Here is a 20,206-nt window from a genome sequence, read left to right as displayed (position 1 = left end):
AGGAATGGAGGCTCCTGCTCAATGGGAGCTCTGTGCTACACACTCAGGATAGCAAGGCTGGCAGAGCTAGGCCCGGCTGCAGAGTGTTTGCTCAGCCATTCCATGGTTGAAGCCTGTGCGGGCCCACAACAGGGAAGATGATGGTCAATAAGCAATCCTGATGCACTTTCTAAATAAGGAAAAGAGATGCTTGTTATGCATACTGGGTATTTTGCCTACATATGCATTGGCAGTATGAGAATTGCAGACCCCTTGTGAGAGGCTAACTGATTCATGAAAGGACAAAAAACTTTCAACAAAATAGTTTTGTCAGAAAATGCAGTTTCGTTGAAATCAAAATGGAAATGTGTCAATTGCGATTACATTTTCAATAGTCAAAACTATTTGTTTTTACTTTTTCCTATCATTTTGATAAATTTAATTAATATTTTAATATACTATAAAACTCTCAATTGTACTAGATTATACTCATCTATTTTTGTATAATTTTATAGTGTTTTTACATTTTGACCTTATCAGAGCAAAATTATTCAAATATTAAAAACTAAATATTTTAATGTCTCAATCAAAATTATTCAGAATTTCTGTCCTGTGAGAAATTATGAAATTTTGACTTTTTGTTCTGTTTGGGAATTAAATCAATGTCAGAATTTCCCATAGAACAGAAATTGTTTTCTGATCAGCTCTAGTGTATATATACTTTGGCTAAATCTGTTACAGCCATAGAGTAGCGTGCCAAGCATTTTTGGAGCTATGCATGACCATTTTGATTTCTATTTCTGATATCCTGGTCTATCAAAAAGATTCCTTCTGCAACCAGGAACTGCCATATTTGAGTGAGTTGTGAAGTTAGGGTGACCAGACAGCAAGTGTGAAAAATCGGGACGGGGTGAGGGGTAATAGGAGCCTATATAAGAAAAAGATACAAAAATCAGGACTGTCCCTATAAAATCGGGGCATCTGGTCACCCTAAGTGAAGTTTACCAAGCTAATGTCTTCTGCTGTCCTGATGGAGGGCTGTCTCTTTCTATATCTTTCAGGTTCCCATTTCCCCACTTTATAGGTGATTTCATTAGACTTGTACCAAGCCTACTGTGTTGCAAAGATATCATTTCTGGCTACACATTGACACATACATCTACTTTCACTTGAAAGGTTATTGTATGTATACTTGATGAATGATTTATCTACTGTTTCCATCAGCAGACTTGAGCACAGTTCACAGCTACTTATTTTAGAAGAAACCTGTTAACCATAGGAATTAGCCACATTTTTACTTATCTCTACCATCCAAAAGGGAATGAGAATATAGACTTTGAAATAAGGTCATATTGTGCACAACACCCAAGGACTTTCTTGTCCCATGGCTTTAGGGCAGGTATTACTCCACTATGGAAGAGATTATTATTTGTATTACACTAGTGCCTAAAGGCCCCGGGCAGTATTGAGGGCACATGTGTTATATTTGTTACACTTGGGTCAGTGCATCCTTCAACTAACCAGTCTCTAGTGGTGTTCATGCTGTATTAACTAATCTCTTCCTTCTTACAAGGGACAGGGTCAGCATTCTGTAATTAAGGATATCTACGTATCTATCAGTCTCTGTTACTGTGATATCTGAACAGGCTATGACAACATCAAGAGGCAAACTCTTCACAAATATTTGTTGGCAATTGGGTCCATCTCCACTAGGCATAGAGAAGGGAAGAATAGGCAAAGCTACTTATGAACTATGACTGCAATGTTTTGACTACAGTAGAACTTCAGAGGCATGAACACCTCAGGAATGAAGGTTGTTCGTAACTCTGAAATGTATGTAACTGAACAAAATGTTATGGCTGTTCTTCCAAAAGTTTACAACTGAACATTGACTTAATACAGCTTTGAAACTTTACTATGCAGAAGAAAAATTCTGCCTTTTTTTTTTTTTTTTTTAGTAGTCTACATTTAACAGAATTGTACTGTATTACCTTTTTTTGGTCTCTGCTTTTAGCTGATTGTGTACTTCCAGTTCTAAATGATCTGTGTGGTTGACCGATCAGTTCGTAACTCTGTATTCGTAACTCTAATACTGTTCTACCGTATCTGATAGCTCAAGTCATCATATCCTATGACTGCAAGTGGTGTCCGTTGCAAATTGTTCCATTTTAGGAACATTACCTTGGAACTGCAGTATTGCCAATCTCAAGTGTTCAAAAATCATGAGTCAGGCTCCCCTCTTCCCCCCAAAAAATCATGAGATTGGCTTAAAATAATACATTTTGGGTTCTTTTTATTTGCCTTTTGATTTCAGGTCATGTTTTCAGGCTTTTCTCTGCAACCATGAGGGCTAGAAAAAAATCACTTTTTAAAGAAAATGAAAGTTCAGATTCTCATGTAATCAAAGGATTCCAGGAGCTGGGGCTTTAAGAAACAAACCAAATATTGAGAGACTCAGTACAATCATAAGAGTTGGCAACACTGACTGATCAGCCAGAGAAGCCATATGAACAGCCCACTGGGGGCTCTGAGGTGACCTGCGCAGTCCAGGGCAATAACGTTTTGTATTGTTCTTCCATGTAGGAAAAGAAAGATTGGGCTCCTTACTGTACTACTAACTTAGATTATATAGATAGCATGAACATGCTTAGTGGGGAACTAGTGGCAGCACCACAGGAAGTCCTCTTGCACTTCTCCATATGACGGTTAACATTTAGCCCGATTAACAGGCGCAGGAATAGAAGTCTTCTGTCCACAGAACAGGTACAGCACAAGCTATACTTCAACACCCACCTTCAGGGACCACCTCTTAGGTAACTACTTCCGCGGCTAGTCACACCATAGCCTCTCAGTGCATGTAAAGGTCTTCTGTGCTTCCCATTCCTGAACTTTTGTGATACAAACCAAATATGGTAATAGATAAACTCCCTCTGTTTGACTGAGGCACAATTGTGCTCAGAACAATTTTTATGTGGAACAAATATACAGTAGACATCAGTTCTTCTGTAAGATTCCCCCCCTCCCCCATGTCCACTGCCTTCATGAGGCAAACAGAGTGGGTAAGGGGAGGGGGAGCCATTGTTTTTAATTTACATTTATGGATGACGGCAATGAGAAGTATAATTCCAGGAGCATAGGAACAGTGATCTGAATATTCATGAACAAAAAATGTTTTATTTCAGGAGTATGTATTCATATCAGCAGCTTTTGGGGAGGAGGTAGCTAATGTAATGTTGTATTATCACATTTACAATCACCATGTTTTCCCTCTCAAACCTTTGCATTTTTAAACATACAATATCTACTCCTGAGGGCATTCTGTGTCAAAAAATTAAAAATTCTGCACACAATATTTTAAAATTCTACAAATTTGTCAAATAAATGTGGAGGCTCCAGTATGGCAGTGCGGAGCACAGGCCACTGGCTGCACAGAGGTGGGAGATCACTGTGCAGCTCCGCCCCGGAGACACAGACTCAGCAGTGAGGCTGCACCCAACCCTGACACAGCACAAGGACCAGGCCTGCCCCAGAAACACCCCAGTGCCCTGCTTCTCTATGCCAAGTGCACCAGGTGTGGGTAAGCAGGCTCAGCAAGGCAGGATCCAAGTATAGAAGGGCTTAGTAGGTGGGATCCAGCTATGGATCAAGAGGGTTGTGTGTGTGGCAATCTGGGGGCGGGCGGCTCAGTGGGGGATCTGGATGCACAGGAGCTTACTGTGGGGTTCTGGGTGCAGGAGCAATGGGACTTTGTAGGGGGGTCCAGGTGAAGGTGGTTGGGGCTCAGCAGGGGGTGGGGATCTGGGTGTGGAGGATATAGAGCTCGGCAGGGGATCTGGATGTTGGGGGCTCAGTTGCAGGTCCAGATGCTGGGGGGGGGGAAACAAGTGCAGCTGGTTGGGGCTTAGTGGGGTAGGGATCTGGGTACTCATCACAGTGGTCCAGGTGCAGGAAGAGTGGGGCTCATCGTGTGGGGTTCTGAGCGCTGGGGGTGAGGCTCGGCGAGAGGGTCTGGGTATGAGGGGGTCTGGATGCACAGGGGTTGGGCAGATGGGGGAGCAGCTACACATACAGTGATCCCTCCCCCTGCAGCTGAGGAGCAATGGGTGCAGGAAGCAGATGTGGGAGAGTTTTCAAAGCCTCCTGCAGCCTGGGGAGAAACTTGGGGGGTGGGTCTGACTCAGCCCCGGATGCCATGCAGAGGAAGAGGAAGTCCTGTCCTCCCCAGCCCAGCCGGATCTAGCAGCTGAGCCCAGTGCAGGGTAGAAGCCACGATCCGGGTCTTCCCAGTCCTGCCCACAGTGATTTACCTCTCTGCCGGCTGCCCTGTGCACCCAAAACATACTGGTGGGGAGGGCTGCGTGACTGCTTTTGTGGCTTTCCTTTGCTTCCCAGTGAGAAAGTCATTTTTCTGTGGGGAAGCAAAGAAATATGTGGGGGACATAAATTCTGCGCATGCACAGTCGCGCAGAATTCCCCCAGGAGTAAATACTTACATTTCATCCATTGTCTTTATATTAAATATTAACTTTAGCCTATGTTATTTTTCAACAACACTAGAAATTAAGGGAAACGCTTTTAGACAAAAAAATGAAATGAACAGAATACCCTGTTTTATTTATGCTAATGTGCACGAATACACTGTACATTAAACCCAGTAGGGCACACAGTACCCAATACACATGTATCATATTCTATTTTACACAGTAATCAAACATGTAATATATTTGGTTGCAAAGAAAAAGAAACTTTTACACAGTGCTTAAGTCAAGCAAACAAGTGATGCAATATGAATCAATTTCAGTAGTTCAATGGTTCCAAAGAAGCCAGCAATAAGTAGATAGCAAGCACACAACAGTGTACAATGAGACGATTCTAACGTAGGTTAGGTTCTGCAGCGCACCTCTCTGTCTACTTCCAGTTCAGAAACTGTCTTACATTGACATCTTCTTGAGCTTTTTGCTGTAAAAATATAGAGAAAAAGCATGGATAAGCTTCTGGTACTACTTTAGTCAGAGGGTCAAATGCATTGCTGGTGTAAACAGGTGCAGCTCCACAGCACTCAGTCGTGTTGCATGAATTTACATCAGCAACTAATTTAGCTAAAGATTTGAAATTTGCGTTTCTCTTCTCCATTATAGTATTTGCAATCTGTGGCATTATCCTATCTGGGGTTAGGGACAAATGGAATACCTGTCTCCATCCTGACCCTATCAGTCCTAAAACAAATGTGCTCCCAACACCCCCTTCTCCTCTGCACAAGAAAAGCAAGAAGAGAAAGACACGTTTCAAAATGTACCCAGCCATGTTTGTACACCCAGTCCCCTGTAAGAGCTTAGATATGCCACTGTCAGTGGATACTTAGTCACACTCAGTTTTGGCCAGGCTAATAGATTTGAAGGTATTCCTACCTCAGCCAAAGAAGACGTTTCTTCACCCAGTTGTCTTCTGGATTTGCACATGCTTTCAACCCACCCTTTGTGTGGAAACTGGAAGGAAAGGTAGAGGGAATAATGACAATAAGGTTCTGCTATTGAGCCATAAAGAACTGCCAACAGTTCAACAGAACACTAATTCAATAGAACAAAATGCACGATATGGGTACTCGATTCAAAAGTAGAGGCAGAAGAGTTCAGTTTAACTGTGAAAGGACAATTTGGAATAATGATCACTATTTCACAGAAATTCATTTTCTAGTAATATGAAGTATGTCTTATAGTGCCAACATGGAGTACCTTTGCCATTGTCTGTATCTTTGCTTAGCATTTCAAAACACTTGGGACTTAAATGTACAGCATACAGATACTGTGTGAGAATGTGAGTCAAGCACTTTCCTAATATTTATGTTCTATAGGTATAAAAGTTATTTCTACTTTAAATGAATTTTATAGAATTAGATTTCATAGATCCAAATAAGGAAATAACGTTTATTTATGATTAAAGCCATTTCCCCTTTAGTCTAGGTTAAAAGACCAGGTCTTGTGGCGTAAGTACAGATAGTGGTCCATTGCAACTAAATCTCTTTCAGCTGGTAACTTACATGATAGCACTGATGTCACAGACTTCATTTGATAACTGCTCTGTGTAGCCATTGATGGTCCGACGAGGTAGCTCAGTTCTCATGTAGGAGAGGCAGCAATCTTGATTGCTTTGGGCTGAAATGGGGAAAAATGTGTTACAAATAAGTGAAATAGAATTAATTTTCATCCTGTTGGTGGGACAAATACCTCAGATTAAGGCTGTGTGATAATCCCTTTAGTGGGGCTAAGACAGATCTGTAGCGATAGGAAAGCTCATCATAAAAAAAAAAAAGATTTAAAAGTAAAACTAGCAGTAAATAAACCCAAGTGTTCAGTGCTGACACCTCAGCTGGCATTGTCAGCAGCGGTGACTAAGATTAATTCTGCACAGAGACAGCTACAGTACCTAAGAAGCGATGCCCAGAATTGGTTGAGTTTGGCTGGAAAGCTTGCACAGCCACCTTTCATACTATATCTGTTCTCTGGCACTTTTTATTACAAAATAAAATTAAAGAAAGAAGCGGGGAGGGGAGAGCCCTGCACAACAGTGTAATGCCCTAGGAGACTTGCTGCTACCCTCACAGCTTAAATTACTCAACGTAATTATCATACTCCCTACTGATATTTCTGCCTCTAGACATATGGCCCCAAAAGTAAACATTACTCACCCTCAGAAGTGCAGCAGAGGCACAGCAGCCCCACCAAAGAAGCCAGGATAAAGGTCATGCTATTAAAGCCTGTCATTTTCAGCTCAATAGGAGAGTTTACTTAAAGCTTCACTTAAGGTATATCAGAAAATCAGCTGCTCTGAACTGATTACTCTGGCCATGGACAACCTGCTTATAATGTCTGCTCGTGACCTCAGGAAATTCCTACAAGGGTGTGTTCCACTCTCCTTTCGGAGGGTATTTCCTTCAACCGTTCCTTTAGGCTGGTTAACCTGCTTCATGACCTCACAGGCATCAAGTCTCTGGGGACTTTTTTCTCCAATAAGGATGGAAAACAAATTCAGCTGAGAAGGAAATAAAAAACCCTGTGAGCTCATGGTTATGTGGGTGAAACACCTGAGCCCTTGTGGGTGTGGGGCCGCAAGCGACAGCAGACGAGACAGAGAGCCCACACCAAAATGAGCTAGTGCTCTGTTAGCTAAATTTTCACAAACCTCTACTCAGCTCATGTCATAACTGCTTTGAATGCCTTTCCCTGGACACCTCTTTCACAGAAAGATCACACATCTTTTTCTCCCCACCAAGGCCCCGTGCAAACTCTCCCCACCCAACTTTGCTCCTCTTATTTCTCCTGTTCTCCCTCTGTCCTGCCCATCCTTCCTCCCAAGCCTTCTTTCTAATTGCCCCATCTCCATGCAGGCCTATGTGCCTTCATCCAGGCCACTCCTTATATTTGGAACTCTGTTCTCAGGCACCAAATATTCTCCCCCTCTTCATTCAAATACTTTCTCAAAACATACTTCTCCCATGAGCCCTCTCCAAACACATCTGTGTCACTTTGTTCTGGGTCCCTTCCTTGTATCTAAGCTGCTTGGGTCAGAAACACTGTCTTCCTGTACAGCTCCAAGTATCACTGTTGGCATGTTCTCCTGTTTGTCTTACTCTCACATTAGCAAGGGTTGGAACTCTGCAGGGAGTGTGCGTCATAACTGACCTCTGAGGGTGAATGTGGCTAGTTAGGGTACACCCTGAAAAGGAGGGAGGTGGGATTAACCACTGGGAGCTTTTAGCTCCAATGGAAAAAAACAGCCCTAAAACCAGTTTAAGCAACTCCTTGAGGATTACTGCTGCATAGAGTTGCCAATCCCCGGCTACTTGGGCCATAGGCAGCCAGCGTAAATTAAAGCAACCCAATTTTATTCCGGAGATGGGGCCAAGATGACCACCACCACAATGGGCACCCATTGTGCTCCTTCCTCAACTCCAAGCAGCATTTGGTTGCAGCTGAGGTGCGTAAAGTTATGCACCTAACTCCATATGTAGGCAACTAAATGGCTTGTTTTCTTAGAGGTGCTGAGCCCCCACAGTTTCTGTTTATTATTTGTACAGCTACCATAGCACTCAAAGTGCTTGGTCAAGAGTGAGGTCACATTGTACTAAAATGCTGTACAAACACACGGGAAGATACTGTCCCTATCCTGAAAACAGTGTTCAATGACTCACTCCTCATGATTCTTGAACCAGTGCTACCAGAATTACAGTTAACTCCTACATTGGGATGGCCTCCAAAATGATATTTAATGAAGCCTTTCTCTGCCTCTCAATTCTCCATCACGGAGGAGATGAGAGAACAAAACTACCCATGACAGATGTTAGTTACAATGCTTAATGCACTATTCTAGTAATGAGGGCACTATAAGAACCTTTATAGACTAAAATAAATAATAAAATCATCATGAGGATGTTCACTAAAAGCAGTAATAGCCCTTGTCTCAGTCATTGGTACCTTGTTGTGAGGGGAAAACTAGGAATCTCAGTTCCCTTTCTTGAATCCCATCTCCTTTAGAATCACAGACAATTAATTTTGTGGTTAAAAATGTATCCAACCTATACTTGGGAGCCATTTAAAAACAGATTAAAAGAAAACAGTAACAAGTACATACAGTTTGGATTTCAGTAAAACTTTGAATATGGAACCCCATGAAATTGTAGCTGAAAACGTCTTTCAAATAGGCTTGGATAAAGCCACTGTAATGGGAACTGAAATCTGGCTAAAGAGCTTTGTAATGACCAATAACAGACTTTGAGGAGAAGTGTCAAACTGCCACCAGATGCTTCTTGTGGTTTAAATACTGTAAAGGAATCTCTAAGGTGATATTTAGTCAAAAGCCTGAAATTCAGAGAGAGGGGAGGTGTGGCGCTATTTTGGTGTCCAAGAGGGAACAGATCCGGATTGAGATAAAAGATTAGCATTCAGGGAAGGAAGCAGAGGACATAAAGAGAGATGGGGAAATGAAACGGTGATTAAATTAACCGAAGGAAACTGTTAGAAAGGAAAAGTCTAGACAGAGTTCAGATAAGACTTAATTAAAAATAGGATCTAGAAATACAATGAAGAAGAAAACAAAAGGATCTGTAGGTAAACCAAAAATTCAAAGTCAACAATGAAAATGGATTTCTTAATAGTAATAAGTTAGAACCAGATCATGGTCACAGACTCATTTATAGCCAGAAGGGACCATTGTGATAATCTTTTCTAGTTTCTAAGAAGATTGAAATACAGGAGATCTCTGAATAGAACAGGCCGTAGATTTTACCCAGCAATTCCTGCATCTGGCCCCAGTAACTTGTGATCCCCCACTGAGTTCAATGGGAATTTGCTACTGATATCAACAGGATTTGCCCCTTAAAGCAGAGAGTTTCCACGCCTTGGGAAGAATTATCCCACCACCACTGAAGTCTCAACAGAGGATCCTGTCAAGGACTGTTAGTCATGTAGACCTTGTCTACATAACCACTCTTACTCAGCCTTTGAACAAGTTAGGGGTCATGATGGGCTCTAACTAATGGCAACTGTATTATAATTATTGTGAATGTGCTCAGAGCCCAAGAAAGGTGCTTATAATTATATCTCAAAATAAATTAATAAATCGCTGAACATGGCTTGTGTCAACATATAATTGGCTTATTACTCATTTAGTAACTGATGCCCTTGCCCAAGCCCTTGAGTGGTACATGGGTCTCTTCCTGTAAGCAGTTCATAGTACAGCGCCCGATAGCGCACTGCAGCATGGCTAACCTGTGGGAGTGAGCTAAACGAGAGGAAATCTCTGCAAAGTGCTCTTCACAGAGACTGCTTCCTGGTCAATCCACTGAGGTACAGGTCTTGCCACCCACCCCCAACCAGCGAACAAGCCATGAGACTGTCCTGTGAAGATATGTACACTGCTTTTTTTAAACTATAGCAGAAAGCCAGGCAGGAGGGAGCAGGCAGAGGTCAGTGGGACTGCTCCTGTGCATAAAGTTATACATGTGCTTATATCTTTGGTGGATGGAAGCCTGGTGCCTCCCAGAGAGCCAGCTCTGAAGAGTTGCTGCTTGGACTAAAAAGGTGACTAGTTATATATGCTTTACACCATTTGGCTGGTTTGGTTTTCAAAGAAGCATCCCCATTACATTATCAAGAAGCAAAGATCGATGGTAGCCTCCATCCCTGAGGTGTTTTTTCCCCTCCTAAATATATTTAGGGACTGGCAGAGGAACTCTCTCAATTTGACTCAGGCAAGATCAGAGAAAGAACAGCTGGTCACATGGAACTGATATGCAGTAGATAGCTGCTTTTTTTGTTTTGCGGGAGGTGGGAAAGAGTTCATATGTATGTGTACACACACACACACACACACACACACACACACACTTACAACTTCCCTAATGCAAATGTAGAGTGAAACAAAAGAGGCATCCATTGTCATTTACAGATGTAGGATAGATAAAGAATGGTCCGGTCTTGATGTTCTGGAACACAAGGGCTTTTGATTTCCAGGGTATACAATACATTGCCAATAAAACAAGTCTCATTTTGGATTTTTAATGTAATTTTTAAAGTTTCCACAGACTCCACTTTCTCTCAAGCACATGTTTTTACAGTAGTCTAAAAATATTTAATCCATTTGTTCTTGATCATATTACTTAGAATTAAAAGGGAACAGCTTTTGGCACAAAAAATGCCTATGATGTAACAATAAATAGAATAAATTATCAATTTTACTTATGCTAAATAGCACAAATGACATCCAAATGCTCTAAACCCAATAGGGCACATATTTTGTATAATAGTTTAAAACAGTTTTCTTCTTCTACACAGTAATCAAATATTGTATATTAGCAAAGAAAAGCAACTTTAACAAAATGCTTAAGTCAAGCAAACAAATGATGCAATATGAATCAACTTCAGTAATTCAGTGGTTCCAAAGAAGCCAGGAATAATGGTCAGTAAGCACACATCGTGTACAAAGAGATGATTCCAACCTAGTTTAGGTTCTGCAGCCGCCTCTGTGTCTGGTTCCATTTCAAAACCCACATTACAGTGACATCTTCTTGAGTTTATGGCTATAAAAAACAATGAGAACACATGAATAAGCAGTAGGGGACCACTTCAGCCATGGTGTGAATTTTGGATTTCTCCCCCCCAGTACAGCTCTTGCTATTAGTCAATAACAGGGTATCTCGGGTGGGAGAGGCCAGCATATAAAACTTCTATCCCTATGCCTAGCACTATGAGGGCTTAAAAATTTTTCAACCAGGTCCAGCAGGAGAAGGGAGGGAAGAGAGATTCACACATTTTCAAAAATATATTCTACATGTGCATAGCTGGTTCTCTCAGTGCCAGCAAGAATATAGCTCTGTTACTGCCAGTGGATACTCAGACACATTCTGTTTTGACAGGTTAATAGGTTTTAAACTACTCCTACCTCAGCCAAAGAAGATGCTTCTTCACCCAGCGGTCTTCTGGATTTGCACAAGCTTTCATTCCATTCTTTGTGTGAAAACTGGAAGGAAAAGTATGGTAAACAATTATAGTTATTTCCTTCTATTAAATCCCTTAGGGCTACAGTGAGCAGAATAGAAACATTTTATGACTGCTCCATACAAAGCAGCAGAGGAGGCGAATTAGGCTCTCCTTTTCATCCTCACTCATACTATGGGCACAAAGAGACATCCAATTAAATTAAGAGGCAACGATTAAAACTGATGAAAATTGATTTCTATATTTTTTAAACATAGTGCACAATTATGTTGAACGCATTGGTACCAGATGTTGAGGCAAAGAACTTAGCTGAATACAAACAATTAGATATTTCTCGGAATTGTGGGAAGAGCTACAATTAAACTAGATGGTATAAAAAATATGAGGGATCTCAACCCTCATGTTTCAGGATATAAGAGATCCACTAACTACTTTGAGTTGGGAAGAAACTTCCCCCACAAGAATAGTATTGCTTAAGTGTCCCTTATGGGATGGGATGGAGGGGAGGGGTGTTAAATGTTCTTTTGAAACCATTGTTGGAGGCTACATCAATCTACATTAAATGGACCACTAGTCTGATCCCATGTGCCATTTCTTAGATTCCTAAACAGGCAGGTTTATATTTATTTTGTACAGACATCCTGTAAGAATGTGAGTTAATGGTCCCTTCCTAATAGTACATTATAAAACTTAAGAGTATTTGTATATTAAGTGAACTTTATAGGACAATTTTCCTTTTGAAAAAGATAAAGACAGTTTATTTATGGTGGTCAAAGCATTTCTGTTTTCAATCACACAAAAGTCCAAAGGCTAATTCTTGCCTGGCAGTGAAAGTACTGATCATGTGACTCAATTTCTTCTGACTGGTAACTTACATGATAGCATTGATGTCGCAGACTTCACTGGATAGCTGTTCTGTGTAGCCCTTTATGACTCCTCGAGGCAGCCGTACTGCGGAGTAAGAGAGGCAGCAATCTTGATTGTTTTGTGCTGAAATGGAGGGGAAAAAAGAATACTTATTTAGGAATGAGAAAAATAAAGTTAGGACTATAATTTAATCCTGTCCAGGATACAACATTGACAAATCCCTGAACATTGAATTCCACTAGAATTGGAAGGGAAGTCCTGCCCACCATATAGTTTAATTCTCTGGGACACCTCCTACCACCCTACAGGCACACCTCGGTTTGCTTGACGTGCTCCAGAGCAATATTCTGAGCCCATGAAATCAAATCAGAGGAATGAAACAATCAAAGATCACTCACCTTCAGAAATGCCAGACAGGTACAACAGCAGCAGCCCCATCAAAGAAGCCAGGATCAAGCTTCTGCTGATAAAGTTGGTCATTTTCAGTTCAGTAACGTTTTACTATAGTCTACACTTCAAATGTATCAGAAAACTGGCTGCTCTGATCTGCTGACTTTGGCTCCAGACAGCCTGCTTATAATGCCAGCTGGAGACCTCAGGGAATTCACCTTTGGGTGTGTTCCATTTTTCATCATGGGGTTTTCCCTCAGCAGTTCCATTGTGCCAGCTACTTTTTAAAGTTAACCTGCCCCATGCTGTTGTCATAGGCAGCAGAGCTCTTTGGGGATTTTTTTCTCTAACTAGGTTAGAGAGAAAATTCAGGCCAAATTAAAAAGGAAATACACGTTCTTGCATATAGTTCTGTGGGTGAAGCACATGAGTACTTTGTGGGGGTGAGACTGTGTTGCAAGGTGAGGAAAATAAGAAAGTCTATTACAAATAGGAGCCGTCTCTTTGTTTTCTGAGTTCTAATTTAATAAACCTAATTTTTGAAAAGGCTAAGAGGGTCTGGCTGTTTAGAGTTCTGTTTTGCCTTACAGCACAGCCTTTATCTTCTGCCAGTTTATTGTTTGTCTAAACTGTTCTACCTGCATCAGATTTAGATTGAAAGTAACTTGTGCATTATGTCTGGAGCTCAATAAATAATAATTGTATCCTACCATCATTCCATGTCTAGTCACACTATATATTTCAATGGCTCGTGAATATCCACATGGAGCAAATAAAACCTGAAAAGCATTTGGCAAGCGTCCTAGAGTGCCTACATCACCAGTACAAAATAAATCTAAAACAGGTGAGTTATTACTGAAAGCTGTTACGTTGCCAAATGACACTGGAAGGTATGTTACATTAATTTGGTGGTCTCCGTCCATTTCCCAGTCACTAGGCATCCACCTCAGTGGTATCCCACCACAGCTGATATGTTCAGTAGCAGAGAACACTGTATTGGCATGCAAACTAGACTACAATGTTACCTGAAGAGATGCTGTCTTCAAGTTAAAGGTAAGGGATTTTGACAGGCACAGAGTAACATTTGAGGAAACTTGCATGCTTATCCTGTTCATAGGATACAGTCCTTCCATTCTCCAGGGCCATCAATCCATCACCTTCCATGAGCATTAAATTCACGTTATTTTTTTAAATCTGAAAAGCTGCACCCTCTCCAGAATATTTTTTAAGTCTTCCATTTTTCTTTTTTAAAATGCCTGCTCATTGCTAATGTGAATGCATTCTCTTTCATTGGGCCAATAACATACTATTACCATCCACAGCGGGGCAGATCCTAGACTGCATTATGGTAGCTTTGCAATGTGTGTGGGGATCTTCGAGTGTAGCAATGCTCTGACCAGCAGTCAGCACAGCAATATGCCAGGCAAAGGGATCACAGCTATGATGATCTCTGAAACATAACTGCTTTATGGGTCTCAATCAGGTGCGATGAAAATAAAACAATATTGCTGCTCCTGCAGAAAATGCTCCCTCCCTGGGGTGTCATATCAATCAGCACTAGCCAATACTATGATGTAGTTTTACTAAAACTGCAGCTTGGACACTGCACTTGAGAGGATATAAATCCAGATGGCAACACTTACCAAATCTTGAGGCAGATTGGATTGTTTAACATAAGAACAGCCACACCAGGTCAGACCAATGGTCCAACTAGCCCAGTATCCTGTCTTCTGACAGCGGCTTTAGAGGGAATGAACAGAACAGGCAATCAAGTAATCCATACCCTGTCATCCATTCCCAGCTTATGGCAATCAGAGGTTAGGGACACCCAGTGCATGAGGTTGCATCCCTGACAATGTGGCTAATAACTATGGAGGGGCTTAAATATGCCACCTATGTGTGAACCGCCAAACAGCCCTGTATTCAAGGGTTGGGATAATGGCAGGTATTGACAAGAAGCAGGTACATATAACAAAGTTTGCTGGGTTTCATAGGATTCTGCAGATCTTTTTTTTTTAAATGGTAGTCACATAGCTTCCATGAAATTTGCACACACTTTCCTGCACAAACCTGCTAGGGTTTTTATTTGTTTTTTGTTTGTTTTTCTGGTAGTCACTACTCAGATCTCTCCCAAGCCACCTCTCTAGGGCCAATTAATCAAAGGAAAGGAAATTCTATTTGGAACATTCCATGCAGCCTAAAGACTTAGAACACTAACACCCATGTGCTTGTTAATGAGCTTTGCACCTTCATTCTACCTTAGCACAAGAAACAAATGCACAAAACTTGTGCAGTCTAGACTGACCACACAAAAAAAGCACATACAACTATACCAAACAAGTGTTAGCCATTTGCAAACTCGGTGTGGAAACAAATCATGTTTCAATCTTTATTCCAAAATCTGCATCCTAACTGCAACTATTTATGCTGGCGGGGATGGTTTAGTAGTTTAAAACTCAGGCTGAAAATACCTAGATTGCCTGGAATCACAGGTTCATATACTAGAAAGGCTGATTCAACTCATCCTTTTGAGATAGAAATCTTGAGTTCTATTAAGTTAACTATTAGATATGGAAGGGGCTGCCCAATTTCCATACAAACGTACAGTAGTGTTTGCTCCAGCATCCTTGGCCAAAATTCCCCACTCTCCCCAGTGTGGTGCATGGAAGCCCAGAGCTGGGTTTCAATAGTACTGTATATATGACAGCTGATTTTCAGCCATACTGAAAATCAGGTTGATCATTTTTAAAGTACTTTGGGATTGATGGCATTATATAAATATATTCGATTAAACAGACTAAGCCATTCTATCTTTGCTTTGTTCAAGAAGTTCACTACTATTAGAAAAGACTTTGAACATTACGTATTGAACTAGCAATCCTCATCCCCTAACTCCATTTCCTTCTAGTTTTTATTATAGAAAAGTGAAGTCTTCGGTTATTTTAGGCATTTCCTAAGCACCTTATCTTATCAGAAACCTTATCTTCTTACTCCTCTATTTGTACTGTTGATTTGCATGGCACTGAGTAAATAATAATTAAAACAATTCCTAAAAAAGGCTACTAAGCAATCCATCAGATTTACCACTGGGGAACATTCTCTTTCCTGGTAATGTATTTTTTTTTCAATATGGCATTTGTTTAACCTAACACTTTAGATTAACACAATACAGGGACTCACAATCAGGATAAATGTCCTTTGAACGTGTATACTTGTGTGCAGGGTATTTCTAATGACTTCAGTGACTTATTTGTGAAATGTCAGGGATGTTGGAAACAACACAAAAGGGAATTGAAGCTGCAGGCCAAGGTAAATAGCATGTCAAGGTACTGTTGTGGGCCAGATCTGGCACTATCTGAGGTTTCAAGTTCAACAATGCAAACAGAAATGTATCAAAAAGAGGAAGCAGTGTTTGAACTGTGGAAGAAATCCTTGTATGAAAAGACCCTCTTTTCCCCTTTCAGCCCCTCACTCTTCCCACACACATTCTCACCTCAAACCCAAAGTTCTCTCTTATCTCCAACACCTTCGTCATGGGTCCGTCACAGGCTTAAACTGGATTCCCTCACCTCAACCAACCCTTCCTCCTTTTGTCTGTTTTCTAGCAGAAACATGAGAAAATATTAATAGAAGATAATTTTACATCCTTCAAGCTATGTGTGTTCTCATACTCTTTATATTCCTTCCCCCCACACACACCCTACCCTTGCTTTCTTAATAATTTTCTTTTGTTCTCTCATTTCTGCAAGATTTTTTCACCGTTAGTCTGTCTTCTCTCTTTATAATTTTTTCTCTTTACCTTTTTTGGTCTCCTTTTCTCTTTCCCTCCCCCTCATCTTATTCTCCCCTTTCCTTAATTTTCTTCATCTGTCTCTCCCCACTTTCCCTCCCTAATAGTTTCTCCCCTTTCCTCACTCCACATTTTCTCTCTTTTCCCATACAGACCGTACCGAACTCTGATTTTCCTTGCTGTTGCCCTAAGGTATACCAGATTAACAGGTTGCAACTCTCCAGCGTCTTCAGAACTTTCCTCTCTCTTTTGTTCCAGTGGCTAATAGGAGGGTTGGTGAACGGGACAGATCCCCAGAATCTCTGCAACAAGACCTCTCCACCATGCAAAATAATTAGCCACTACATGCAGGCGATAAGTGCTAATGTCCTATACCGACTCAGTTCGAGCTCTAAGAGGGAAAATGCATTAGAGAAAAGTAGTCCGTTCCAGTTGGGTAAACAACTTTAAAGTAAATAGTGGAGTACAACAGAGGATGATTGTGGCAGTTGGGAGGTGAGCAAGTTTGGGACTCTTGCCCAGAACAATTCACAATCCCCTCCTGTCTCCCCAATGCTGGAAATATTCCTTGATCCCTAGCACATTATTGCCATGTGATCCACCTCCCCACTTTAATCATGGGCAAGGATTCAGTTTTTACTACAGAAAATGACATGGTGAAAGAAAACCCAACATCACAAATTTCTAATTCTAAATTCATACATTTAACTCTCACACATGCATGCTTGCTTTTGTGTAAGACTGGTAAAAACTGATCTATCAGAAATACCACCATTGATTCCTCCAGTGTCTGTAAGACAAACTATATTTTTAAACACCAAACTTCCCAAAGCAACTTCTGAAATTGTGGCTGTAATTTTTCATGTACAATTTTTTGCTCACATAGGCAAATTAGGTAGACCTGTAACTACTCTATTTGCACACGCAAATGCAGTTTCTGTAGGCAAATCCAAATTTGGACCCATGAAAAATTGCACTTGCAAAAACATAAGTTCACAGGCCTGAACTTGTGATTTTAGAGAGCAGTTTGAGGTCCCACTGAAAACATGGGCAATATACTTGACTGCTTTGCCTCGTTATAGCATCCCAAGACAAAAATCATCCAGATCTGAGGCTTCCGCATTACACGTTAGCTTCTTAGGAGAGAGATGGAGGCGAGTATTAATGATGTCTATCAGTTTGTTTGACAGCGTGTAGCTATGTACCTCTACAAAGGCTCTTTGGAGTTACTATACACTTGTAGCATCTATTAATGACCTCCCTTGATTATACACAGTTGTGATAACTTGACCTATATGCTAAATAAAGATGAAAAACCTACTGACAAGCTGATTTGGCTGCAGCAGCTTGCCTGACCTCCTGGAGAGAGAGAGAGAATATGCTTATTGGATTTATATGAAGCAACAGAGGGTCCTGTGGCACCTTTAAGACTAACAGAAGTATTGGGAGCATAAGCTTTCATGGGTAAGGCATCTGAAGAAGCGAGGTTCTTACCCACGAAAGCTTATGCTCCCAATACTTCTGTTAGTCTTAAAGGTGCCACAGGACCCTCTGTTGCTTTTTACAGATTCAGACTAACACGGTTACCCCTCTGATTCTGGATTTATATGTTTACTTCAGCTCCACAGTATGCTGGTTTCTATTGCACACTTCCACACCCTGAGCTGCTGCAAATAAAATGCTTTAGAAGGTGGATAGTAGACCAGGAAGAAGGGAAGCAGAAAGGGGAATTCCCTACTGTAATTTCCAAGTGGGCCTCTTTATGATTCCTTTATTGCACAAAGGTCAGATAAAGTAAGTTAATTATAAACATAATGATGATGAAATCTGGAGCAGGTTTCAGGTCTGAAATTCCCCTGGCCCTTTTCTCAAGAGCTCTCTCTCATGTCAGGTGTTGGATAATTTAGTTCTGGTGCTGTAATAGAATAATTATAGTAAAACTAGTACCATAGGTACTAGGCTCTAGGTATTTACACAGCCCCATTTCCATAGGACCTGAGCACCTAATCATTAAACTTGCCTTTTAAAATGAGAATAAAGTGTTATCACATCAGAGAGGATTAGAATAGGATTTACAATAGAAATACTGAGAGACAAGATGGATTTGACGCAATTTCGGGATAAACTCTGTTTGTTCAGAGGAATTCACACTATGTCAAAAGAGAAGGTTATGAAATCAGTGATGGCCTAGAACTGAGGACACCCCAGACCTCTCAGGAAGCACTACCCGACAACGATCTGCATGTCAGGCACACAAACTTTCAGTGCTGGGTGTGAAACTTCTGGCAGCTTAGCCCCAGATTATGCAATATCCTGCTGGGAAATTTCAGTATCTCTGACACTCTGAGTCTGGTGAAAAACCCACCCAGGCCTGCAAAATACAACAGAATAGATATTGCACTTTAGTCCAGAAGAGATTTTAATGAGTTTTGGATGATGCTGAATAATGGCCATTTTTGTATAGATGCAACTGCAGAGAAAAAGGTTTCCTTTCGGAAGAGTTCGAGTGGACACACGATGCACTGTTCTCAGGCCACAATAAAAGGTTTTGCATTTACAATTAATGAAGGAATTTTAGGGGTTGATCCTGCAAACTGTTACCCGCTGGAGTAATCCTTATTCATTTGCGTAGATTCACGAAAGTCAATGAAACCACTCACAACGTAATGACTATTTACTTAAGGAAAAGTATACAGGATTGAATCCTTATTGATTAATAATGGATGACAGGAAAACTAATTCTGAATGGGGTTTCACATAACTCCCATTTACTGCTTGGAAAATGTGTGCAACTGCCACCAGGAAAAGAACCAAAGGTGTGGTTTCTTATCATTAACCTTGTACCTTCAAAAGAAGAGTATAAACAATCTGTATACGTTGCTGGCCCTGCACAACCCACCTCAGTTGATATCTCAAATTTCTCTCCCTGACTTCACTCCTCTCCTTCCCCGCATCTCAAAGCAGAGTCCCAGTCTTAAAAATCCTTCTCACAACCCAAGAATTACCTCCTGTTTGCTCCATCTCACCTTTAAAGGTCTATCCCTGTGCCAAAGAGTGTTGGGTGTGACTTCTTTTGGAGACAAATCAACTTCAACCTGGCAACTAGAACAATTAAACTGTGAGGCAAAGGGGGGTGTTCCCACATTCCAGTGGCTGAGTTCACACTTCTGCAGCATTCCCAGCACAGGGAATTATGAAAGAAACATTAAGCCCAGAGATGGTCTTGGAAAGAAAATTCTCTAGATACAAAGAGTTCAAACTACTCTGCATGAAACCTAGACAGTCTGTGAAACGACTGGTACTATCTATATTTAATAAATGAGAATTTGAATACTTGACCATACTGGAGTCTCCATCCAGCAAGCCCAGCAAGATAGTGCTGATAAAAGCCACAAAATGTTCGTCACATGCTGCAGATATTTAGACAGAGAGAAAGGGCAAGGAGTTCACAAGAATTATAGCTATTCTACATTTTGAGGATTTTGTCAGCAAACACCCAGGAGCCATCATTCAGGGGCATTTGTGGGCCATAAGTGGCAGATTGACAAAAGATACCAGCCCCATGGTGTCCCAAGACAATGTGGCAAAATCTGTTTTAACAGAGGCTTTTACCAGGATCACTATTAATTTCCATGTTCCTCTTTGAATAGAATGTTGAAATTTTGTGTACTTTCCCTTATGGAATGCT

General features: G+C 41.0%; 2 protein-coding genes across 2 annotated transcripts; both read right to left on the bottom strand.

The window, feature by feature from the left end:
* Window positions 1-4,567: 4,567 nt before the first annotated feature.
* Window positions 4,568-7,170, bottom strand: LOC117882980 (C-C motif chemokine 20-like). Its single transcript, XM_034781883.1, has 4 exons — window positions 6,665-7,170; window positions 6,017-6,131; window positions 5,388-5,465; window positions 4,568-4,938 (listed from the first exon to the last, which is right to left on the bottom strand). The coding sequence occupies exons 1-4, from the start codon at window positions 6,738-6,740 to the stop codon at window positions 4,911-4,913; spliced, it is 297 nt and encodes a 98-aa protein (XP_034637774.1). The 5' UTR covers window positions 6,741-7,170; the 3' UTR covers window positions 4,568-4,910.
* A 3,346-nt stretch (window positions 7,171-10,516) lies between these two features.
* On the bottom strand, window positions 10,517-17,227 carry LOC117883410 (C-C motif chemokine 20-like). Its single transcript, XM_034782690.1, has 6 exons — window positions 16,679-17,227; window positions 16,222-16,329; window positions 12,737-14,468; window positions 12,347-12,461; window positions 11,416-11,493; window positions 10,517-11,053 (listed from the first exon to the last, which is right to left on the bottom strand). Exons 3-6 carry the CDS (start codon window positions 12,816-12,818, stop codon window positions 11,026-11,028), a joined length of 303 nt encoding a protein of 100 aa, XP_034638581.1. The 5' UTR covers window positions 12,819-14,468; window positions 16,222-16,329; window positions 16,679-17,227; the 3' UTR covers window positions 10,517-11,025.
* Between the last annotated feature and the right edge of the window lie 2,979 nt (window positions 17,228-20,206).

This window comes from Trachemys scripta, chromosome 9 (assembly GCF_013100865.1).
Source record: "Trachemys scripta elegans isolate TJP31775 chromosome 9, CAS_Tse_1.0, whole genome shotgun sequence".
Classification (NCBI taxonomy): domain Eukaryota; kingdom Metazoa; phylum Chordata; order Testudines; family Emydidae; genus Trachemys; species Trachemys scripta.
This window is presented reverse-complemented; position numbering and strand designations above follow the sequence as displayed.

Bases quoted from the DNA above. Each gene is read 5' to 3' on its own strand.
- LOC117882980 (XM_034781883.1), bottom strand. From the start codon at position 6,740: ATGACAGGCTTTAATAGCATGACCTTTATCCTGGCTTCTTTGGTGGGG. The intron at 6,132-6,664 runs GTGAGTAATGTT...TCCCCATTTCAG, and splicing joins CCTCTGCTGCACTTCTGAGG to CCCAAAGCAATCAAGATTGC. The intron at 5,466-6,016 runs GTAAGTTACCAG...CTTTCCTTCCAG, and splicing joins TGTGACATCAGTGCTATCAT to TTTCCACACAAAGGGTGGGT.
- LOC117883410 (XM_034782690.1), bottom strand. From the start codon at position 12,818: ATGACCAACTTTATCAGCAGAAGCTTGATCCTGGCTTCTTTGATGGGG. The intron at 12,462-12,736 runs GTGAGTGATCTT...CCTCCATTTCAG, and splicing joins CCTGTCTGGCATTTCTGAAG to CACAAAACAATCAAGATTGC. The intron at 11,494-12,346 runs GTAAGTTACCAG...TTTTCCTTCCAG, and splicing joins TGCGACATCAATGCTATCAT to TTTTCACACAAAGAATGGAA.